The following is a 22,417-nucleotide window of genomic DNA, read 5'->3' on the forward strand; positions in this document are numbered from 1 at the left end:
CCTTTTGTTTAGTTCTTTTTACTGGAGTTTTGTTCTGTTCCTTCATTTAGGATGTGTTTCTTTGTCTCCTCCTTGGTAGAGTGGCCTAATTTAGGTGTCCTGTAGGGTCCAATGACACAGCCTTCTGGTTCACCCAAGCTGGGCACTCCAGGTATGCCCCACCCCCCACCTCCCACTACTGCAGGGGTCCCCAAACTTTTTACACAGGGGGCCAGTTCACTGTCCCTCAGACCGGACTATTGTTGGAGGGCCGGACTATAAAAAAAACTATGAACAAATCCCCATGCACACTGCACATATCTTATTTTAAAGTAAAAAACAAAACGGGAACAAATATAATATTTAAAATAAAGAACAAGTAAATTTAAATCAACAAACTGACCAGTATTTCAATGGGAACTATGCTCCTCTCACTGACCACCAATGAAAGAGATGCCCCTTCCAGAAGTGCTGCGAGGGCCAGATAAATGGCCTCAGGGGGCCGCATGTGGCCCGCGGGCCGTAGTTTGGGGACCCCTGCACTACTGTGTAGTCTGTGTACAAATGCCTGTTGTAGTTGAGACTTAATTGCTGTTGGCAGATAAATGGAAGAGATTTAGCCTCCAGGTCAATTTGTTGCCAGGACTTGCTGCAAGCATTGTGGAGTGTCAGCTGTGAAGGGGTCACCCCACGGAGCAGGACTTACTTCAGCAGGGCTCTGGTGCCTGCTAAGTCTTCCCCTTGAGTGTGTCACTTGTGAAGGTGGTTGGGAGGTGCTTTGACATGGTCTGAAGCTATCCACTGGTGCACTGGCTCTAGGACTTCACAGGAGTTGCAGCGCAAGATCAGTCAGTGCCTGTGTTCTGCCCAGGGCTACCTGGCATAGCTATAAAGCAGTCTGCAAATGGCTGCTCCTTGTGCTGTGCTTGGAGGTGCCCAGGAGAGGCCAAGCTGTGAACCAAAGCTGGCTGCCACTAGTGCCAGGCCTGGAGCCAAGACTTCCTGAGAGGTAGAGGCACTCTGAGGCCAAGTGCTGCTTGTTTAGAGAGATTTTAGCAAAGTCTGAAACATGAGCCAAGATAGGCCATTCATATGGAAAAACCACTGGCAACAGTTTGGGTGGGGCCATGAGTTAGGTGGGGTGGAGTCTTGGAGTCCCCAGGGTCAGGCTAAGAGTATTAGCCAGGCTGGTGGAGATTGTGGTATGGAGCCCGCTTGCTGGCTCTGTGGGGTGGGTCACAGACAAGGTACCATGGCCTCTGCCAGCACTTTGGTCTGGTAGGAAGCTGCTCCACCAGCTCTCACCTGATTAATTCAAGGACAAATACTGGATATGTTCTTGTGTGTTTAAGACCAAGAATTATTCATAAATATGATATATTTTGCTAACATCCTGTATATAAATTTTACAATAATACTTTAGGAGTTAAGGATAGGATGCAAAGTGGTTTTTAATCACTACAAAATATTTGTCTATTCGTCGTCTTAAACTTTACTTTGAAATACAAATATTGTGAATTTTGCTTTCTGTCTTTTTGCCTTTGTCTAAGGTAACTTGCTTATCTTTTTAAGTTTAACATTTTTAATGTCACTTGATAATTTAATCTATTTTAAATGACATATCTTTTTGCTTATGACTTTTTTGCACTTTTTATATCATATGCCTCTTTGTTTTCTCTGGTTAAAAATAACAGAGTACATCCTGGCCAGATAGCTCAGTTGGTTAGAACACCGTCCCGATATGCAAGGTTGCCGGTTTGATCCCTGGTCAGGGCACATATAGAAACAGCTTGATGTTTCTGTCTCTTTCACTTCTCTTTTTGAAATTAACAAAAAAAAAATTTTTTTTTTAAATAAGTGTATATTTTTCTTACTTTATTTTTCTGGTAAGATTTATAGTCTGATTCTTAAGTAACTTTGTTACTCTTATGTTTTCTAATTAATTTCTCTAATTGATAGCATCAAATGTCATTTGAGTTTACTGTCTTTGAAATAACTCATTTAGCTGAGTTCTTTAATTGCCCTACTCAGTTTAAAACTTTTACTATAACCCAGATGTTTTACATTTAAATGGTTATTAATAACTTTACTGTTATATTCTCTTTTTATAGCAGTGCTTCTCAAATTTTTTGGATTCAGGATTCCTGTATATACTCCATATCCCTGAAAGTTCCAAAGAGCCAGCTTTTGTTCATGTGGGTTATATCTATTGATATTTACCACATAGGAATTAAAAATTTGAACTTTTTTTTTCTTTTTTAGTGAGAGAGAGAAAGAGAGAGAGAGACAGACAGACAGGAAGGGAGAGAGATGAGAAGCATCAATTCTTCATTGTGGCACCTTAGTTGTTCATTGATTGCTTTCTCATATGATCCCACACTCAAGCCGGAGGAGAAAGCAATCAATACATGCCTCGACCGGACGGCTCCAGCCAAGCCAGTAACCCCTTGCTCAAACCAGCAACCCTTGGGCTCAAGCCAGCGACCATGGGGTCATGTCTATGATCCCATGCTGAAGCCGGATGAGCCCATGCTCAAGCTGATGAGCCTGTGCTCAAGCTGGCAATCTTGGGGTTTTGACCTGGGTCCTCAGCATCCCAGACTGACAGTTTATTCACTGCACCACTGCCTGGCCAGGCAAGAACTTGGAACATGTAAACATATTTCTTTATTCATCTATAAAAGAATGATGACCTCCTTACCTGCTAACATAAATGACATAGTTTATGAAAAATAACTATGTTTTTCAAAATAAAATAAGTTTTTATTAAGGAGTTAGTAATGCTTCACACTTTTGCAAATCTCTTTAATAGCTGGGTCAATAGAAGACAGGTAGATTTTGCTGTCTGTTTCTGCATTCAGTCTGTTGTGATACCGCATAGACCCTGTATTCTCTGGAAAATCCGACCATACGTTTGTCAGAGGATGAGAGACAAGAAGAGCAAATACACTGCTCACAAAAATCGGGATATTTTATTACTTCATATTCATTTTGAAATACCCTTAATTTTTGGGAGCAGTAATAGATCTTTTTTTTTTTTTTTTAAATAGTTTTATTTTTTTAATGGGGTGACATCAATAAATCAGGATACATATATTCAAAGATAACAAGTCCAGGTTATCTTGTCATTCAATTATGTTGCATACCCATCACCCAAAGTCAGATTGTCCTCTGTCACCTTCTTTCTAGTTTTCTTTGTGCCCCTCCCCCTCCCCCTTTCCCTCTCCCTCTCCCCCCTCCCCCCGTAACCACCACACTCTTATCAATGTCTCTTAGTTTCACTTTTATGTCCCACCTACGTATGGAATAATGCAGTTCCTGTTTTTTTCTGATTTACTTATTTCACTTTGTATCATGTTATCAAGATCCCACCATTTTGCTGTAAATGATCCGATGTCATCATTTCTTATGGCTGAGTAGTATCCCATAGTGTATATCTGCCACATCTTCTTTATCCAGTCATCTATTGACGGGCTTTTTGGTTGTTTCCATGTCCTGGCCAGTGTGAACAATGCTGCAGTGAACATGGGGCTGCATGTGTCTTTACGTATCAATGTTTCTGAGTTTTTGGAGTATATATCCAGTAGAGGGATTGCTGGGTCATAAGGTAGTTCTATTTTCAGTTTTTTGAGGAACCACCATTCTTTCTTCCATAATGGTTGTACTACTTTACATTCCCACCAACAGTGGATGAGGGTTCCTTTTTCTCCACAGCCTCTCCAACATTTGCTATTACCTGTCTTGTTAATAATAGCTAATCTAACAGGTGTGAGGTGGTATCTCATTGCAGTTTTGATTTGCATTTCTCTAATAACTAAAGAAGATGAGCATCTTTTCATGTATCTGTTGGCCATTTGTATTTCTTCCTGGGAGAAGTGTCTGTTCATGTCCTCTTCACATTTTTTTATTGGATTGTTTGTTTGTTTGTTGTTGAGTTTTATGAGTTCTTTGTATATTTGAGATATTAGGCCCTTATCTGAGCTGTTGTTTGAAAATATCATTTACCAATTTGTTGGCTTTCTCTTTATTTTGTTATCAGTTTCTCTTGCTGAGCAAAAACTTCTTAGTCTGATGTAGTCCCATTCATTAATTTTTGCCTTCACTTCTCTTGCCTGTGGAGTCCAATTCATAAAATGCTCTTTAAAACCAAGGTCCATGAGTTGAGTACCTATGTCTTCTTCTATGTACTTAATTGTTTCAGGTCTTATATTTAGATCTTTGATCCATTTTGAGTTAATTTTAGTACAGGGGGACAAACTGTAGTCCAGTTTCATTCCTTTGCATGTGGCTTTCCAGTTTTCCCAGCACCATTTATTGAAGAGGCTTTCTTTTTTCCATTGTGTGTTGTTGGCCCCTTTATCAAAAATTATTTGACTATATATATGTGGTTTTATTTCTGGGTTTTCTAATCTGTTCCATTGGTCTGAGTGTCTATTTTTCGAGCAGTAATAGATCTTAGCACTGCTATGAAACAGATTTTACTTTGCTGACACCTGAAAGGGTCTTGCACAATCCCAGAGGACTGTCAGCGTTAGAACATCCAAGCCTATACAAAAATTTTATAAGCACCTGTTTGAGTTTATTTGAGCCAAAGTGAGAACATGCCCAGAAATAAGCTCTCGATGAATTGAGAAACTGCTCCAAAGAATGGCAGTTTTGCAGTTTTATTTTTGTACATTTGTAATCAAAGGGGAGATGACATGACGTCCATTGGTGATAGATTCAGGAGGCAGGAAAAGCCAGGTGAGAAAATCCCTATGATTGGATAAAAAGTAAAACTGGGGACATATACTTCTTTCACATTGGTGGATACAAGTTAGTTAACATTTAACGTTTACAGTGAATAAGGATGGCATTCAGGTGGTAGGATCGTTGGGTCTCTTGAGGGTAGTAATGCCTCTGAAGGGTCTGGAGGAAGGAGTATTCCGGCTCGTCAAAGGTGTGTTACTCTAGATCAGGCGTGGCCAACAGTTTTTGCCCCTAGGGCCAGATTAGAAAGAAAACTTTTTTCACGGGCTGGAGGAAATATTAAAATTAAAAAATGTTAAATACAAAAACGATTCGTAGCCCTGGCCGGTTGGCTCAGCGGTAGAGCATCAGCATAGCGTGCGGAGGACCCGGGTTCGATTCCTGGCCAGGGCACACAGGAGAAGCGCCCATTTGCTTCTCCACCCCTCCGCCACGCTTTCCTCTCTGTCTCTCTCTTCCCCTCCCGCAGCCAAGGCTCCATTGGAGCAAAGATGGCCCGGGCGCTGGGGATGGCTCTGTGGCCTCTGCCTCAGGCGCTAGAGTGGCTCTGGTTGCAACATGGCAACGCCCAGGATGGGCAGAGCATCGCCCCCTGGAGGGCAGAGCTTCGCCCCTGGTGGGCGTGCCGGTCGGGCGCATGCGGGAGTCTGTCTGACTGTCTCTCCCTGTTTCCAGCTTCAGAAAAATGAAAACAAACAAACAAACAAAAAAAACGATTTGTTTAAGTAAACAAAATTTTATTATGTAATTTGTTTATGAATAAATGTAAGTAATTTAGTACAACAAATTAACCAAAAAACTAAGGTGATGTGTTGAGGCGCTTTGCATCGCCTATTATTTTTTTAAATATCTGGCTCTATACTTGTAGTAGCTATTCTTAACACAGCCTCCAAATGTAAATCATTCATTCTTGATCTTGTTGTATTTTTATTTAGATTCATTAAAGAAAAAGTTTGTTCACAAATATAAGTTGAGCTGAAGATTACTAAATATTCCTTAGCAAGTTTTTTTAAATTTCCATATTTTCCATTATTCAGTTGCTCATAAAAATTGCACAGATGAGTACAAACGTTGTAAATCTTTATAATGAAATTTTTTTTAAAAATAAGTATCATGAATCCATTCGGCCAATTATTGGAAGTTAACCCTAGATTAATCACAGGTGGAATTCTTTTCTACGTATCACTATCTTCTTAAATATCTCGCTTTCCAATCATCAAAGATGCTTCCGCTTCTGAGTAGCTGAGATTTTAACTTTCATTGTGTACAATGGTTAGATATCGTAGTTTATGTATAACGATTTAAAAGTACCACTTATTTCATTTCCACAGTGCGTCGTGCGGAGAATATTAAAAATTTAATTGCGGGCTGCATTAACTCATTAAGAGCCAGCTTTTGTTCATGTGGGTTATATCTATTGATATTTACCATATAGGAATTAAAAATTTGAACTTTTTTAAAAATTTATTTCATTTTATTTTTTTTTATTTAGTGAGAGAGAGAGAGAGAGAGGGGACAGACAGATAGGAAGAGAGAGAGATGAGAAGCATCAATTCTTCATTGTGGCACCTTAGTTGTTAATTGGTTGCTTTCTCCTGTGATCCCACATTCAAACCGGACGAGAAAGCAATCAGTATGTGCCAGATGTTGGCCATGCCTGCCCTGGATACACAGAAACAAGGGACTGGGCTTGCTTAAGGCAGAGATAAACAATTTTAGTGAAGAAGTTGTATGTCTCGAGCGTGACCCCCACCATGACCTGCCCAGCTAGGAGTCTGCGCTCAGATCCCTCTGTGAGGTTTTCCACAGAACCCCCCTTCTATTTTATATTTGCCCATGGCTTTTTATTTTTTAGTTCTTGCAACCTTTCTTGTTTTATATCTGTATTAGTCACAATTTCACAAAGAAACAGAACATGAAAGAGAGGGAGAAAGAAATATTTTTGAAATAAGTATTTCAAAGAGGTGGACTCACATGAAATGGAGGTTGGCAAATCCAAAACCTGCAGCGTGTCTCAGTGGGCTGGAGACCACGTAGCCGATGGTGCATTTCCCGTCCGAAAGTCGTTCGCTGGAGAATTTCTTCTGATTCGGGGAAGCTGGTCTTTTGGTTCTATTCATGCTTTTAAGTGATTGGATGAGCCCACCCACATGATGGAGGACAAACTTCTTCCTCAGTGTTTACCAGTTTGAATGTTAATCTTATCCCAAAGCACCATCCTAGTTGACACATAAAATTAACCATCACAATGTATCAATTCCAGGGAAACTTTTAACATTTAAAAATTCAGTGTTTTTCCTAGAGGGTTCTGGTGACAGTCTTTTTACAATAGATTTGATTAGAACAGGGTGAACTCTTTGTGTACAAGTCTTTCTTAAGTTCTGTGTTTTCTTCTATGACACATTATTCTTTTTTTTCCCTGAAATCAGAAGCAGGGAGGCAGAGAGACAGACTCCTGCATGCGCTCTGACCAGGATCCACCCAGCAAACCCCTTACTGGGTGATGCTCTGACCATCTGGGGCTGTTGCTCCATTGTTTGGCAACTGAGCTATTGTAACACCTGAGGCGAAGCCATGGAGCCATCCTCAGCACCCAGGGCCAACTTGCTCCAACTGAGCTATGGCTGTGGGAGGCAAAAAGAGAGATAGAGAAAGAAGGGAGAATTGAGAGGCAGAGGGGTAGAGAAGCAGATGGTGCTTTTCCAGTGTGCCCTGACCAGGAATTGAACCCTGGTCTTCCAGACTCCAGGCTGATGCTCTACCACTGAGCCAACTGGCCAGGGACAATTATTCTTTAAATAAGTAAGTTTCACTTATTCTGGTTCTCCCCACAAGCACCTATTTTACCTGTGTTGGCTCTCCATTGACTATCTTTTATGTCTAAAATCTTCCAGCCACCACAAGCTTCTTAGAAACTCAATGTCTATTTTTACATTTGTGCCTTTTTTTCTCAGGATATTCATTAGGGACCAGAACCCAGAGAACCAGAGTCCAGAGGAGCAGTTTTTCTATGACTTCATTTTCAGACTCTTCAAGGAAAACAAGGTGGAGATTGCCAGTGCAATAACGAAGCCATTTCCTTTTCTGATGGGTCTCCGAGACCGTGACTTCATCCCTGAGGAGATGTATGAAGTAAGTGTTTATCAGTCCTCCTGATGAACAGCCCCTCACTGTATTATTGTGAACTTCAGGATGCAGTGGACGGGCTGAGGGCCATCTGGAACTGTGGACCGTCACCGTCCTATACTTCAGGAGGTGACGGGAGAAGCAGCGTCACAGAAAGCATCCTTTTTCTGCAGTAAATATTGGTGGAGGGGCGTGGAGGCGCGATGTGGCAGGATTGGAAACGGGGTGCTCCGTCGGTGCAGAGCATCTTAGGCAGTGGTGGGATTCAGCTGGTTTGCACCATTTCAGCAAAACCGACACCTCACTTTTTGTTGAGTTCGGTGAAGCGGTGGTTAAAATGGCACTTGTCATCAGGGTTCTCTCTAAGGCGGGCGCCTGGGCAGCCGCCCAGTGTGGAAATCACAAATTGCCATTCCTTACCTCAGGGGTCCCCAAACTTTTTACACAGGGGGCCAGTTCACTGTCCCTCAGACCGTTGGAGGGCCGGACTATAAAAAAAACTATGAACAAATCCCTATGCACACTGCACATACCTTATTTTAAAGTAAAAAAACAAAATGGGAACAAATATAATATTTTAAATAACAAGTAAATTTAAATCAATAAACTGACCAATATTTCAATGGGAACTATGGGCCTGCTTTTGGCTAATGAGATGGTCAATGTGCTCCTCTCACTGACCACCAATGAAAGAGGTGCCCCTTCTGGAAGTGCGGTGGGGGCTGGATAAATGGCCTCAGGGGGCCGCATGCAGCCCCCGGGCCGGGCCGTAGTTTGAGGACCCCTGCTTTACCCTTTTGTAATGTTTATCTGTGCAACAGCATATTCTCAGCACCCGTAGTAATGTTCATTCTGTCCATGGGTGAAAAAAAATTTGACAGAACTATGCTTGTAATATTTATTTATTCATTTCATAGAACTCATTATACCTGTGATGAAATACTACATTTTAATCTCCTCACGTTTGTTACTTCAGTAAATAAACATATAAAGTAAAGAGAAAAAGTGCCAAACAACTAGGGGGTGACAAGCTGTCACTGGAAATATCTTAAATAACCGTTTTTATTGTTTTTTTCTCAGGTGTTATTTAATATTTTTTCATTACTATTTTAAAACTTATAACATAATCTAGTTTTTTTTAATTTTTTTTAATTTTTTACAGAGACAGAGAGAGAGTCAGAGAGAGGGATAGACAGGGACAGACAGACAGGAACGGAGAGATGAGAAGCATCATCATTAGTTTTTCGTTGCGCATTGCGACACCTCAGTTTTTCATTGATTGCTTTCTCATATGTGCCTTGACTATGGGCATTCAGCAGACCAAGTAACCCCTTGCTCGAGCCAGCGACCTTGGGTCCAAGCTGGTGAGCTTTGCTCAAACTAGATGAGTCCGCGCTTAAGCTGGTGACCTCGGGGTTTCAAACCTGGGTTCTCGGCATCCCAGTACAACGCTCTATCCACTGCGCCACCACCTGGTCAGGCACATAATCTATTTTTGTGTACCTCTTTTATTGTTCTTATTTAAATATTAAATGCATGAAATAATAAACTACCTTTCAGTATATCTTTTTTTATACTTAAAACAGTCATTACGGCAGAGAAGCTGGTTGTTAAATTATCTGAATCCCACCACTGGTTGTGATTGTCTGGTTTCCTGCAGATCCCTGGCCAGGCCAGGCCTGGGTGGAGGGCAGTGGACTATTGTCTAGTCACCAAAATGGTCTCTCATGACCAGTCAGGCCACTCCTGAAGCATCCTGGCCAAACTCTTCAAGTCCCCACACAGTATTCAACTTGAACCCACTTTATTCATTAAAAAGATTTTTTGAACCCAGTTTTATTCTTTAGAGCAGCTCTTTCAAGTGTACACCAATGTCAGAGAGTCCGATTCACAAAATCAGTCTACTCTTCTGGTAGAGAATATTTCAGGAGTCATCTGAATACATGTAACGTTCTAAGATTTTATAGAAGAACACATGGTTTATTTACCATCTGAATATTCTGTAACTCGTAAATGCACATCTACTAAATTGTCCATTTAATATTTTTAAGCATTTTCAAGAAGCTTGTAGAAATCTGGTCCCCATGGAGACAGTGGCCTATAATGTTCTCAGTGAACTGGAGAAGACATTTGACACGACCGTCCTGAATACGTTGTTCAGCAAGGTCAACCTGAGGGCCTATCCGGATCTACTTGAGGTTTGCAGAAGCTTCCAAAATGGTAACTATAGCTTTCAAGGGCATTTGGTGATTGAATTAAAGAAATAATTCCTTTCACTGAGTTATTCATTTATTCACTATTATTTGACAGTTATTTTGAGTGACTTCTACGAAGCAGGCATGAGATAAATACAGTGTGAAAGAAACACACACACCACCCGTGTCCTTATGGAGCTGACACAAGAGGGGGTGTCAGAGGTTCACCAAGCAACCTCACAAGTGATTGCTCGGCCAGGACCTGAATTTGGTGCTACGAACCATAGTAGTTGAGTCTTGACTCTTTTGGGAGGAAGACATAAGTTATGCTCTTTTGTATGACAGACGAAAACCCTGTCTGATATTTGCAGAAATCTTCAAAAATGAAAAGATTTCCTTTGTATTAGAAAATTGGTTACTAAGTGTGGTCTGTGCTTCTCCAAACAAAGAGTGGAGAAGTCACAAGAGACGGTCAGCACACACCCACACCGTAGGGCGGGGCAGCATGTGAGAGCTGCGGATGCAGAAGAAACTCAGGAGGAGTGTGTGGCTGAAGAAGTCGAGTGTCAGAGAGTGCTAGGAAGCTGCTGGAAAGAGAGACATTGGAAGGAACTCTTTTCTTTTTTTTTTTTTTTTCATTTTATTTATTGATTTGAGAGGGAGAGAGGGAGGCAGAGCAGGAAGCATCAACTTGTAATTGCTTCCTTCTTGTGTGTGCCCTTAACCAGGCAAACCCAGGGTTTCGAACCGGCGACCTCTGCATTCCAAGTCCATTCTTTATCTACTGCGCCGCCACAGGGTCAGGCTGGAAGGAACTTTTGAGGTCCAACACTCTGTGCCAAGGAATTTAGAGTTTATTATTTGGGACATAAAGAAGTAATAAAGATTTTTTTTTAAACAGAGGAAAAGCAAAAGAAGTCAGTATAAAGAATGGGACATGTTGATTTGTGAAAACCATGATCGTGATTATAATAAGAGCCATCTCATTTCCATACTGTGATATATTTAAGTCAGAGAAAGGAACAAAGAAATCAAATACTTTTGTCACAAATGTCAAGGATGTCCCTAGGGGATAGGTACAAATGAGTGGCCGTTGACTGTCTACACAGCTTAGGGCTCTAATTCTCTCCATGGACAGTGGAGCACCCCTCCCCCAGCCCCGGCCCCCACAGCACACGTCTAAGTTTCTGGGGCCTCCTGGCAGGATGTTCTACCCCTTAGGATCACTGCTGCTCTCTGCCCGATGCAGCTGTCCCCCTGCCCCCAGGGGAAGGTTGCTGCTGGTACCTCCCAGACCCTGTTGTCCATGGGAGCTGCGGGTCACTGGCCCAAAAACCAAGCTTTTCGAAGGGTGACATGCAGGTGTGGAGAAGAACCTCTCAGCTCCTTTTTTTATAGGCTTGTGCTTGGGTTCCCCTCCTGTTTTCTAGACCACTGACTCACACAGCGTGCACACAGCGTGCCCTCCTTCAGACTCTGCCAGGACGTGAGGTCAGCATGTGCTCGATACGGCAGATGCATCCCAGTGGGTCCTTTCCACCGTCCCCGCCTCACTAGCGCCCTGACCCCTCTGTGGGATTTGTACCCAGAATGTCTGCTCCAGCCCTCTATCCTTCTAGGCCAGCACCTTTCTGTATTTCTTGGCTGTTTTTCTCATGTCTTGGGAGTCTTGTGTTTTTATGTTTTCTGAGTCACCCGGACATGCAGCTCTGAAGTGGTGAACTCTGGTTTCCTGAACCTGTTACCACTTGCGGGGTCACTGGTACAGCTGTGATATATTCGTTTCCTGTTTGCCCCTCTCAGAAAGTATTCATTTTTGTTTGTGCGGTAGAAAAAGTGTCTTTCCTTTGTTTCCACCCATTCCGCCCTGGGGAAGTGCTAGTTTCTTTTTAGTTTTGTATCTCTTTGTAAACAGATCATCTTCCCTGACCCAAGGTCTCCTCCCTCCCTGCCTCCCTCCCTCCTCCCCTCCTTCCCTCCTTTCATTCCTTTCTTCCTTTTTTCCTTCCTTCTAAATTCTTAAGGAAAGATGTTGGGGGCCCTGGCTGGTGGCTCGGCTGATAAAGTGTCGGCCCGGCATGTGGATGTCCAGGGTTTGATTCCTGGTCAGAGCACACAGGAGAAGTGCCCATCTTCTTCTCTCCCCCTCCCTCTCCCTCTCCTCTCCCTCTACCCCTCCTGCAACCAATGGCTCAGTTGGTTGAGTGTGGCCCCGAGGCCTGCCTGGTCTGAGCACATAATCCTCAGGTGCTAAAAGAGAGAGAGAGAGAGAGAGAGAGAGAGAGAGAGATACGTTGGGACTTTCTTTTTTTAATGTAATGTAGGTTTGTTTCTCTATAAACATTACCTTTCTCCTGAAGAAATCTCTGTGCTTTTTCTCTTATTTCCCTTGCATGGAGAATTTACAAAACACATTTCATATGTATTACTTATTCTAAATTAGCTTTCACTTTTCTCTGACCATTTGAAGAGGTTTACACATGAGACACAACTTGTCCACTGTCCATCATGTTGAAATTGAACGGTGCATCTCTGTGTGGAACAGCTGTAGGATTCTAGGAACAATGTCAAGTCACAGGTCATGTGAAACCCACAGAAGCCTAGGATTCCCTGAGGACTTGAAGGTTCCCTCTAGTTAGTGGAGTCCAGAATGTACCTGTGTGTGTAATTCTGTGATGCAGCCCCTGGTCACAGCCTGCGACCTCTAATTGCCTTTTCCTTCCTGTTTTCAGCGATTCACGAGAACTTCCATTGCCCAGTTACTGATGATGAGGAGACAAAGGAGATACTCAACTTCCAAAAACACCATGAGCAAGGTAATTATGACTTGACAGGAGACCACAGATCAGGGGACTGAGCACCTGAGTGCAGAATACAGCCCGGGGAAGGGAGCAGAAGGAGACGGGAAGCCGGAGCGGTGGTGTGTTGTATGGGCTCCCAATTAACCGGCCCGTTGTGGAATCCAGGAATATCTTCAGACACATGTAACAACTGAGAAGTTGGAACATACACCCAAGAGTGAAGATCTTTTTTTTTTTTTTTTTTGTATTTTTCTGAAGTTGGAAATGGGGAGGCAGTCAGACAGACTCCCGCATGCACCCGACCGGGATCCACCCGGCATGCCCACCAGGGGGCGATGCTCTGCCCATCTGGGGTGTTGCTCCGCTGCAACCAGAGTCATTCTAGCACCTGAGGCAGAGGCCATAGAGCCATCCCCAGCGCCCGGGGCCAACTTTGCTCCAATGGAGCCTCGGCTGTGGGAGGGAAAGAGAGAGACAGAGAGGAAGGAGGGAGGAGAGGGGGAGGGGTGGAGAAGCAGATGGGTGCTTCTCCTGTGTGCCCTGGCCGGGAATCGAACCCAGGACTCCTGCACGCCAGGCTGATGCTCTACCACTGAGCCAACTGGCCAGGGCCGGAAGAGCGAAGATCTTACTGCAACCATTAGGCAGAATTAAGAGAAGAACTGAGCACAATATTTGTGAGTGAGAGACTCAGTCGATCTAGGAAGGAGGAAGGGGTTGGTTCTTTGTAACAAGTCCAAACAGGAAGCCTTTGGTACATCAAAAGAATGAGCTGCTGTAAATATTACTCATAAGAAAAGGGAGGAAGAAAGTGAGTAGTAACTCTGTGTGGAAGGAGTGGAGCTGCGTAGAAAAAAAGAGAGGAAAAAGAAGGGGGGTAAAAAGGGAAGAAGAAAATAAAGGGCGGTAGTAACTCAAACGATGACAATAGTAACAACACCTAGCTTTTGTGGACCACGAGGCAGAAGGCCAGCACTTCATGTGGACCAACTCTTTCAATGCTCACGTACGAGCTATGTGCAGTTGTAACCAGTAACCACCAATTCTGACTATTCAATCCTCCTTTCATGTATATTATTACCAATTTATAACACAGAAGACATGGATACTGAAAACTGTGATCTCTCGCAAAGTTGCTATACCCTTGGTGTCCTTTTACAAGCAGCATTGTACTTAATCCTCCTCGCAATCTGTCCAAAGGGATTTGTTATTCCCATTTTTCAGGAGAAGAACTTCAGGTGGGAGGAAGGATAGCTGGTGACATGTGCAGGTCACACAACTAGGACTCGGCCTGTCTGGGACTCAGACCTCTTTCTTTCTCACTGGCTGAGGGCAAAGACTCTGAGCTCCCACTGCTAGGCTTGAAATCTTGGGTCTACCATTTGCTTACTTGGGCAAGGTACTTAACTTCTGGGTTCAAATATCCTCATCTGTAAATCTGTGTGTATATCTATTTCTAAAATAATGTGGTGAGAATTAAATGACTTAATTTATACAAAGCACTTAATAATTCAAGGTCCAAGGTAACTGCTATATGTTTACTACTGTTAATGTTACTATAATGTATATCTGACTACAAGAACTAGACATTTAGTCAGTGCTCGCCATCTTTTGAAAAAATTTTCCCCTAAGGCACCCACCGAAGAAAAACTGATTTTTCAGACTCGAGTAGCAATGAGTGAAGCAGTTTTCAGGCCTAAGAAAAGGTCATCCTTAGGCTAAATGGTCTACAATAAATTTATTTTGTTCAATGTTGGTTTTTTTCCCCCTTGGATATAGCCAGTCTAAGAAAACCCATAATAATATAATCAACCTTGTAAAATGTCGTTAATATGTATCCTTTAATTTGGATGTACATACACATCAGGTATTATAGTTAGGAGATATTTTATAGTTTCATATTCACTTTGAAAATATCCCCTAATTTTTGTGAGCAGTAAATTTTTAACCCTATCAATACATTTGCATAAAATTTAGATCTATTTTAATAGTCATACGTATTCTTTCGAATGAAGACTAATCGCAAAAGGTATAGACTGTACATTAAAAAGTACAAAGTATACAAAGAATATGTTTAGAGATATATCTAGTAGGAGGGCGGGGAAATGAGAATGGGATAGTAGAGAGATTAGTAGTAGCTATTAGTAAAGACTACAGAGGTTGGTCATGAAGGAAAGAGAAATTCATCAACATTCCCAATGCGACCCAGGTGGCAGCCTCCCTGAAGCTGGAATCCCAGGCTATCTTGGTGATGAACAGCACGTGAGCACAAGGAAAGAAGATTCATCTTGCGACCCAAACAGTTCAATGCAAACCCAGGAAACGACAGACAAATCTGCTGAAGAATCTCAACAAACAGGTAAGGTTCATTCAGTCCAGTATTCACCTGGATGACTCTGAGTGACTCTGGCACCCACGGGGAGAGGGTCAGGGCTGTGTCCTGTGGTCATAAGTCAGAAAGGAGGTCCCAAGAAGCCTAGAACAGGGCAGAGGAAGTGGACCAGAGTCTGAGGTAGGGAGGCACGTATTTATACCACAAAGGGTCCCTGGTTTATATGGCCGAGGACAGAGGAGGAAAACCACAGAGAGACAGAGAGGGTAGGGCACTCAGCATAGAGAGAGCTGGGAGGGAAAAACGAGAAACAGAGGGGAAGGAGTTGGAAGCCCCCCCCTGGGGAAAACAGAGGCAAAAATACAAAGAGACAGGAGAGGCCACGGAGAGCGAAGTCCTCAGAACCAAGGATGCCCAGAGAGTTCCTCAGGCAGAGGCAGCCACAGGGGCCTGACCAGAAGTAGAACTGTGAGGAACAGAGAGAAGAAGACTGAGCTGTAGAAAGACTGAGGAGGTTACCGAAGGCAGGCTTGGCTGGTTGCTGCAACCCGAAAAGCCAATATTTGTGACACAGGTGCTGGTGAAAGGGAAAGAGGTTCATTTAAGTGCCAGCCACCCAATGGGGGCACTCCTGTCCTTAAAAACGCAAATGAACAGTGCAGGTACCTTGACCAGATTATATAGGGGCTCATGGAATTTGCAAGGGGAGAACTCCAAGGCGGAGGGCAGATGTGGTTTCTCTCGAGAAAGGGGCTTTTTCTTATGTTCATGGCTGGCTGGACTTCCACGGTCCTCTTGGCCTTGTAAGAGGAACTGAAGTTACCAAGTAATTTATCAACTAGTGTCATGATCTTTCTGGTGTTTTTACGTTTCTATGGTCAGACTGCCTAGAGGGGAGGGAGGTCTGAGGGTTCATTCTTCTCGCTCTGATTGTTAACTCTTGACATGTGTCAGCCATATTCTGTGATTCACTGTCAGCGTTAGTGTCCCTTATTCCGGGAGGGGAACAGGCTGTTGAACTGCAGTGAGAACTCAGCCAGAGACAAAAGCATAGGGCTGATTATACATTTTTGATTTGTTACAGAGCACATAAGTTTTATTACTAGATTGGTAATATTATATCATAGTTACAGTAAGGTAGCAAGCTGGGTTTAATAGTTACTAAGATTAGCATGGGTGGCTTTACTGAAATTATTTTATAAGCTTGTTTTATTAGTATATTTTAATTTTCATTCTAGTCTGTGCCAGTGTGACTAATATCAGGAATATAGCATATTGATTCCCTGTTACAAGAAAAGGCAGAGCAAACCTGGAAAAATAAACCTTCGTTCCTACTTTATACCATTCACAAAAAAAATAAATCATCTAATAGTCAAGGCTAGTCTCTCTCTCTGTCCCTTTCTCTCTCTTAAAAATAAACAAACAAACAAATAAGTAAATAAAAGTCAAAGTCAAACTATGAAGCTTCCAGAAGAAAACACAAGGAGTATCTTTGCAACCAAGGTAGGCAAAAATTTATTATACAGGACACAAAAAACATGGGTCATAAAATAGAAACTTGGCAAATTGGAGTTACTCAAAACTGAAGGCTCAGTGCTAGAGCCTTCTTCTATCCAAAGGCACTATTAAGAAAGAGAAAGGCATGTTGAGAGACTGGGAGAAATTACGTATAATACGCATCTCTGACAAAAGGTTCTCCCCAGAATTATAAAGGACTCCTATGAGCAAATAAGAAAAAGACATGCCACTAATTCAAAAAATAGACAAAGGGGTCTGACCCGGTGGTGGCGCAGTGGATAGAGCATGGGCCTGGGATGCAGAGGACCCAGGTTCGAAACTCTGAGGTTACTGGCTTGCGTGCACGCTCGTCCGGTTTGAGCATGGGGTCGCTGGCTTGACCGTGAGATCATAGTCATGATCCCATGGTCACTGGCTTGAGCCCAAAGGCCGCTGGCTTGAAGCTCAAGGGTCACTGGTTCATCTGGAGCCCCCTCAGTCAAGGCACATATGAGAAAGCAATTAATGAACAACTTAGGTGCTGCAATGAAGAATTGATGCTTTTCGTCTCTGTCTTTTCCTGCCTGTCTGTTCCTCTCTCTCTCTCACTTAAAAAAAAAAAAAAAGAAATAGACAAAAGACTTGAACAGACACTTCATGCAGAAGATATGAAATGGCTAACAAGAACATAAGGTATGCAATGTCATTAATCATTAAGAAAATGCAAATTTAAAACCACAACAGACTACCACTCACCCACTGGAATTGCTAAAATTAATAAGACTGGAAATGCCATACGTTGGTGAGAATATGGAGCAATGAGAACTTTGTGTATATTTTGCTGGTAGGAATATAAAGTGATACAACTACTTTGGAAAACTGTTTAGCAATGTCTTATAAACTTAGTCTAATCTATGACTGAGCGAGTCCACTCCTAAGAGTGAGAAATGAAATTGTGTGTACAAGGATGTTGATAGTAGCTTTCTTCCTAATAGCTTAAATCTGGAACCAAACAAAATGTTCATCAATAGGAGAGTAAATACACAAACTATGATAGAGAGTAGAAGACCAATCACCAATAAAAAGGAATGAATTACTGGTATATGTAATAATGTGGGTGAATCCCTAAAATGTCACGTTGAACAACAGAAGCCAGTTACAAGAGTACATGCCTATAGTACGTGTGATCCTATTTGTATGAGCCCCAGTACAGACAAGTACTTGTAGCAGAAAGGAAGAGGTTATTAGTGGTGATAGAAATCAAAACAGTGGTTGCTTACAGTGGAAACTGACTGAAACACAAAACACAAGGAAAAAGCCTGATCTGTGGTGGTGCAGTGGATAAAAAGCGTTGACCTAGAATGCTGAGGTTGTCTATTCAAAACCATCCCCTTCCCCGGTTAAGGTACATATAAGAAGCAGCCGCTAGGACTTGATGCTTCCTGCTCCTCTGCCTGCCTTTATCTCTATCATCTTTCTAAAACCAATAAATGAAACCTTTAAAAAAAATACAAACACATGGCCCTGGCCGGTTGGCTCAGTGCTAGAGCATCAACCCAAAGTATGGATGTCCTGGGTTTGATTCCTGGTCAGGGCACACAGGAGAAGTGACCATCTGCTTCTGCCTCCTCCCTCTCCCGCTTCTCTCTTTCTCTCTCTTGCCCCTCCTGGCCCCGGGCACTGAGGATGGCTCTGTGGAACCTTTGCCTCAGGAGCTAAAAATAGCTTGATTGCAAGCATTAGCCCCAGATGAGCAGAGTATCGGCCCCAAATGGGGGTCGCTGGGAGGATCCTGGTTGGGGTACATGTGGGAGTCTATCTATCTCCCCTCCTCTCACTTAAATTAAAACAAAAAACAAAAACAAAACGTACACACAAGGGAACTTTCTGACATGGTGAAACTATTCCAAATCTTTGGTTTTTTACTACTCAAGGTTACATTTATTACAGAAAACAGATATATTAATATCAGCCAAAGATGCATAGGGCATAGTTGAGAGGCTTCCAAAGCGTTCCAACCTCAAAGCTTCCCTTGTTCCCAGGATGCATTGCCCTCCTGACAGTGATATGTAACCGTGCACACAAAGTATTGCCAACAATATCCCATGCATATTACCAGTTCAGGAAGCTCACCCCGAGTTTGGTGTGCAAGAGTTTTTTTAAATCAGGGCTTTATTATATAAGTATGATTAATTGAACTGTGGCTGAATTGAATCTTCAGCCCTCCCCCCTCCACCTCCATTCACATGGTTGTTAATCTTTCTAGTGTGACCAGTGGACACAGAAAACCTTTCCGGTGCGGCTGGTTCCATCCTGAGTCTCTCATTAACGTAAATTACCTGGTGAGGTCCAAGGAGCTCACTATGAGTAACAGACACTCCTATCACTTAGCAATTTCCAGTGTTTAGAAGTCACCTGCAAGAGGGCGGACAATACCAGACAGCCAAGATTTTACTACATTGTCCCTTTTTTCTCAATTATTTTATTTACTTATTATTTATTTATTTATTTATTTTTATTTATTTATTTTTTTTACAGAGACAGAGAGAGAGCCAGAGAGAGGGATAGACAGGGACAGACAGACAGGAATGAAGAGATGAGAAGCATCAATCATTAGTTTTTTGTTGCGCGTTGTGACACCTTAGTTGTTCATTGATTGCTTTCTCCTATGTGCCTTGACCGGAGACTACAGCAGACCGAGTAGCCCCTTGCTCGAGCCAGTGACCTTGGGTCCAAGCTGGTGAGCTTTTGCTCAAACCAGATGAGCCCACGCTCAAGCTGGCGACCTTGGGGTCTCGAACCTGGTTCCTCTGCATCCCAGTCTGACGCTCTATCCACTGAGCCACCGCCTGGTCAGGCTATTTTTTAATTTTTAAGAGTTAAAATTGATTGGGGTGACATTGGTTAATTAAGTGACATAGGTTTCAGGTGCACAGTTCTATCATATAATGCATCCTCTGTATACTGTATGTGTGTCCACCACCGACAGTCAAGTCCCCTTCCATCACCCTTTGTCCCTCCATCCCCTCTTCTGCCTCCCCCACCCCCTGAAATCTTCTGAATCATGACTGTGATGTTGGTTATAAAACTTTTTAATTAAGTAATGTGCCTCTCAATGAAAAAAGGGGAACAAGGCTTTTTCAGGCCACTGGTGGAATCTTTGGTGCTTGAACATTAGAGTTCAGCTTGAGCACACAGGTCTCTTCTCTGGTCACTGCATGCTGTCATTTTCTTGTCACCCTCTTCAGTGTGCTGTGAACACTCACCTGTCCAAATGAATAATGTCAGCGCGTTAGAAGACAGTCCCAGCTTACTGCCAGATGATGAACAAGGTAACTGCCATTTAACTTTATCAATTCCATATTAAATCTTTGTTCTCTTGACCTCGTGGAAGCAACTATATATAAAAGAAATTGGGAAAGGTGGACAGGAGGTAACATATGACAAATTACATCAATGGGCCCAGTTTTTGTAGAGGGAACATACAACCCTACCATTCCGGGTTGGAATGGGGATAATTTTCAGTTAATTTCTCAGAACAATTTAGAGTGCCTTTGAAATAATGTGACATGTCAGTTTCATGTGGGAAACCCTCATTATGCAACTGGCCAGTTGGAGTTCCCTGGTTTTGTTGTCAAAGTCGAAGAGGAAAGAGTTTTGGAGATGGCAAGAGAGGAGAACCCGGAGGCTTCAATTACACAGAGAGACGAAAGTTAACATAGTCTTGGCAGACAGAAGGTCAAGGTCAGGTCAGAGATACAGAGATGGAAAGGGAGGAAGTAAAAGACACATCATAGAACAGGTAAGCTAAAAGAATCTTTCAATGACCAGAGATAAAATTTAAGAGAAAAAACATCTGCAAGGGGAAAGATGGAGAGGAAAAGAAATACTAAGAAATGAGGAATGTAGGGGATAGGTCCGAAGGCAACAACGTGGAGAAAGAATGAAAGGAGAATAAATGAAAAATAGGTCGGGAGTGAAAGAAGGTAATGGGGAGAGAGGCAAGACTGGGATGCACTGGGTTGGAAGTAAGAGCTGGCGTAGGCACTTTTAGTACAAGGGCTGCCAACATTAGCAGTGATGTTTCAGAAGGAACTAACCTGAAGTATCTAAATGGCCTTGCAGAAGACTCAGAATGCAACATGCTGTCCCTGAGTATTCCAATGGTTGCCAAGACCCAAAGTCCACCCAGGTGATCAGATCCCATACACTTGAATTGCTGTATTTCAAGATCCTTCAACGAGGCGATTCCAGTCCTGAGGGCAGCATCTTCATTGTTCCCGCTGGGTCTGACCCCTGCTAGGTACTCTGCTCTCCATGAGGGACCACTAGTGGCCCATGGCTTTCAGAGTTGGAAACCTAGGAGTCGGCTATGACTGCTCTTGCTCTCAAACACACGCCCATGTCCTACTTAACACAATCATTTGTCATTCAGAATATCTCTCACCTATCCTTGGGCACACCCCCAAACCCAGGTCTCTAACCCAGATCTTAGTCATGGTTGTCAGGGCAACAGCCTCCGGCCCATGCCCTTTTCCTAATCTTGCTCCTATCTATAAACTGGGTTATTTGCATTTCAACCGGATGGGACATTTGAAAGTAAAAATTAGATTGTATTATTTTTCTACTTACTTTATTAATAGATGACGATTAAATAAATGTTTCTCAGTGAAATCCAGGGTCATCCACAATGAGCCAGCTGCCTATTCCCCAGCCTCACCCCTCTTCCATACCTGCCTCCTACACTGTTTAAGATAGAGTAAACCGTCTTTCCCGAGAATTTACTTGTTACCTTTTTCTTTCATTTTTGAGCCGCCTTATAGGCGTTTTAAGAACAGTCTTCATGGTCCACTACCCTCCAGTTACCTTCTCCACTCTGGTTAAATCCTGTTTAAAACAGACTATCTCAGAGGTGCCTTTTAAAAGAGAAAGCTAGAAAGAACAGTGGAGAGGCAATGGGTACGAGAGAGAGAGCAGTATCAAAAGAAAGCAGGAGCCTGACCAGGTGGTGGCGCAGTGAACAGAGCATCAAACTGGGATGCAAAGGACTCAGGTTCAAAACCCTGAGGTTGCCGACTTGAGTGCAGACTCATCCAGCTTGAGCGCGGGTTTGCTGGCTTGAGGGTGGGATCATACACATGACTCCAAGGTTGCTGGCTTGAGCCCAGGATCTCTGGCTTGAGCCCAGGTTCACTGGCTTGAGCAAGGGGTCACTCACTCTGCTGGAACCCCCCGGTAAGGCACATATGGGAAAGCAATCAATGAACAACTATGGAGACAAAGGGAGCCACAGTGAAGAGTTGATGCTTCTCATCTCTCTCCCTTTCTGTCTGTCTGTCCCTATCTGTCCCTCTCTCTGTCACACAAAAATAAAAGAAAAAAAGAAAAGAAGACAAAGTTGTAGGAACAGAGAAGAAAGGAGAAACACACCAAGAGAAAGAGGAGCTCCCAGACACAGCAGCAAGAAAGGGAGGCAGAGATTGATAAAACGTAGAGAATGAAATGGGAGGGGAAGCTGTAGGAAGAGAATCGGGTGTGAGAGGAGGAGACTTTCCCCAGGATGAGCAAATCGTTCAGTCCACAGGGGACCCTTCTGAAGTAAACAAGTTCACCTTCTGGTCAGGTCGGTGTGCAGAATGGGCCATTCCAGGTTCTCAGACTTCCTTGGTTTTCTCCTTATATTCTTGTGGTCATTCCTTCTGGGTTATAAAGCGAGATGTCAGTGAGATTTCATTCCT

The 22,417-nt window shown here is 42.9% G+C and overlaps 1 protein-coding gene across 3 annotated transcripts in view; it reads left to right on the top strand.

Annotated features, from left to right (window-relative positions):
• LOC136378398 (nuclear body protein SP140-like protein) overlaps positions 1-22,417 on the top strand; it is an 88,667-nt gene that overhangs the window by 7,434 nt on the left and 58,816 nt on the right. For all 3 annotated transcript variants that reach the window (XM_066345281.1, XM_066345285.1, XM_066345282.1), the window contains exons 4-8: positions 7,683-7,860; positions 9,906-10,074; positions 12,782-12,865; positions 15,060-15,209; positions 19,928-20,011. In XM_066345281.1, coding sequence (XP_066201378.1) covers positions 7,683-7,860; positions 9,906-10,074; positions 12,782-12,865; positions 15,060-15,209; positions 19,928-20,011 — 665 coding nt within the window. The remainder of the gene's footprint in view (positions 1-7,682; positions 7,861-9,905; positions 10,075-12,781; positions 12,866-15,059; positions 15,210-19,927; positions 20,012-22,417) is intronic.

Source organism: Saccopteryx leptura, chromosome 7 (assembly GCF_036850995.1).
Source record: "Saccopteryx leptura isolate mSacLep1 chromosome 7, mSacLep1_pri_phased_curated, whole genome shotgun sequence".
NCBI classification, from domain to species: Eukaryota; Metazoa; Chordata; class Mammalia; order Chiroptera; family Emballonuridae; genus Saccopteryx; species Saccopteryx leptura.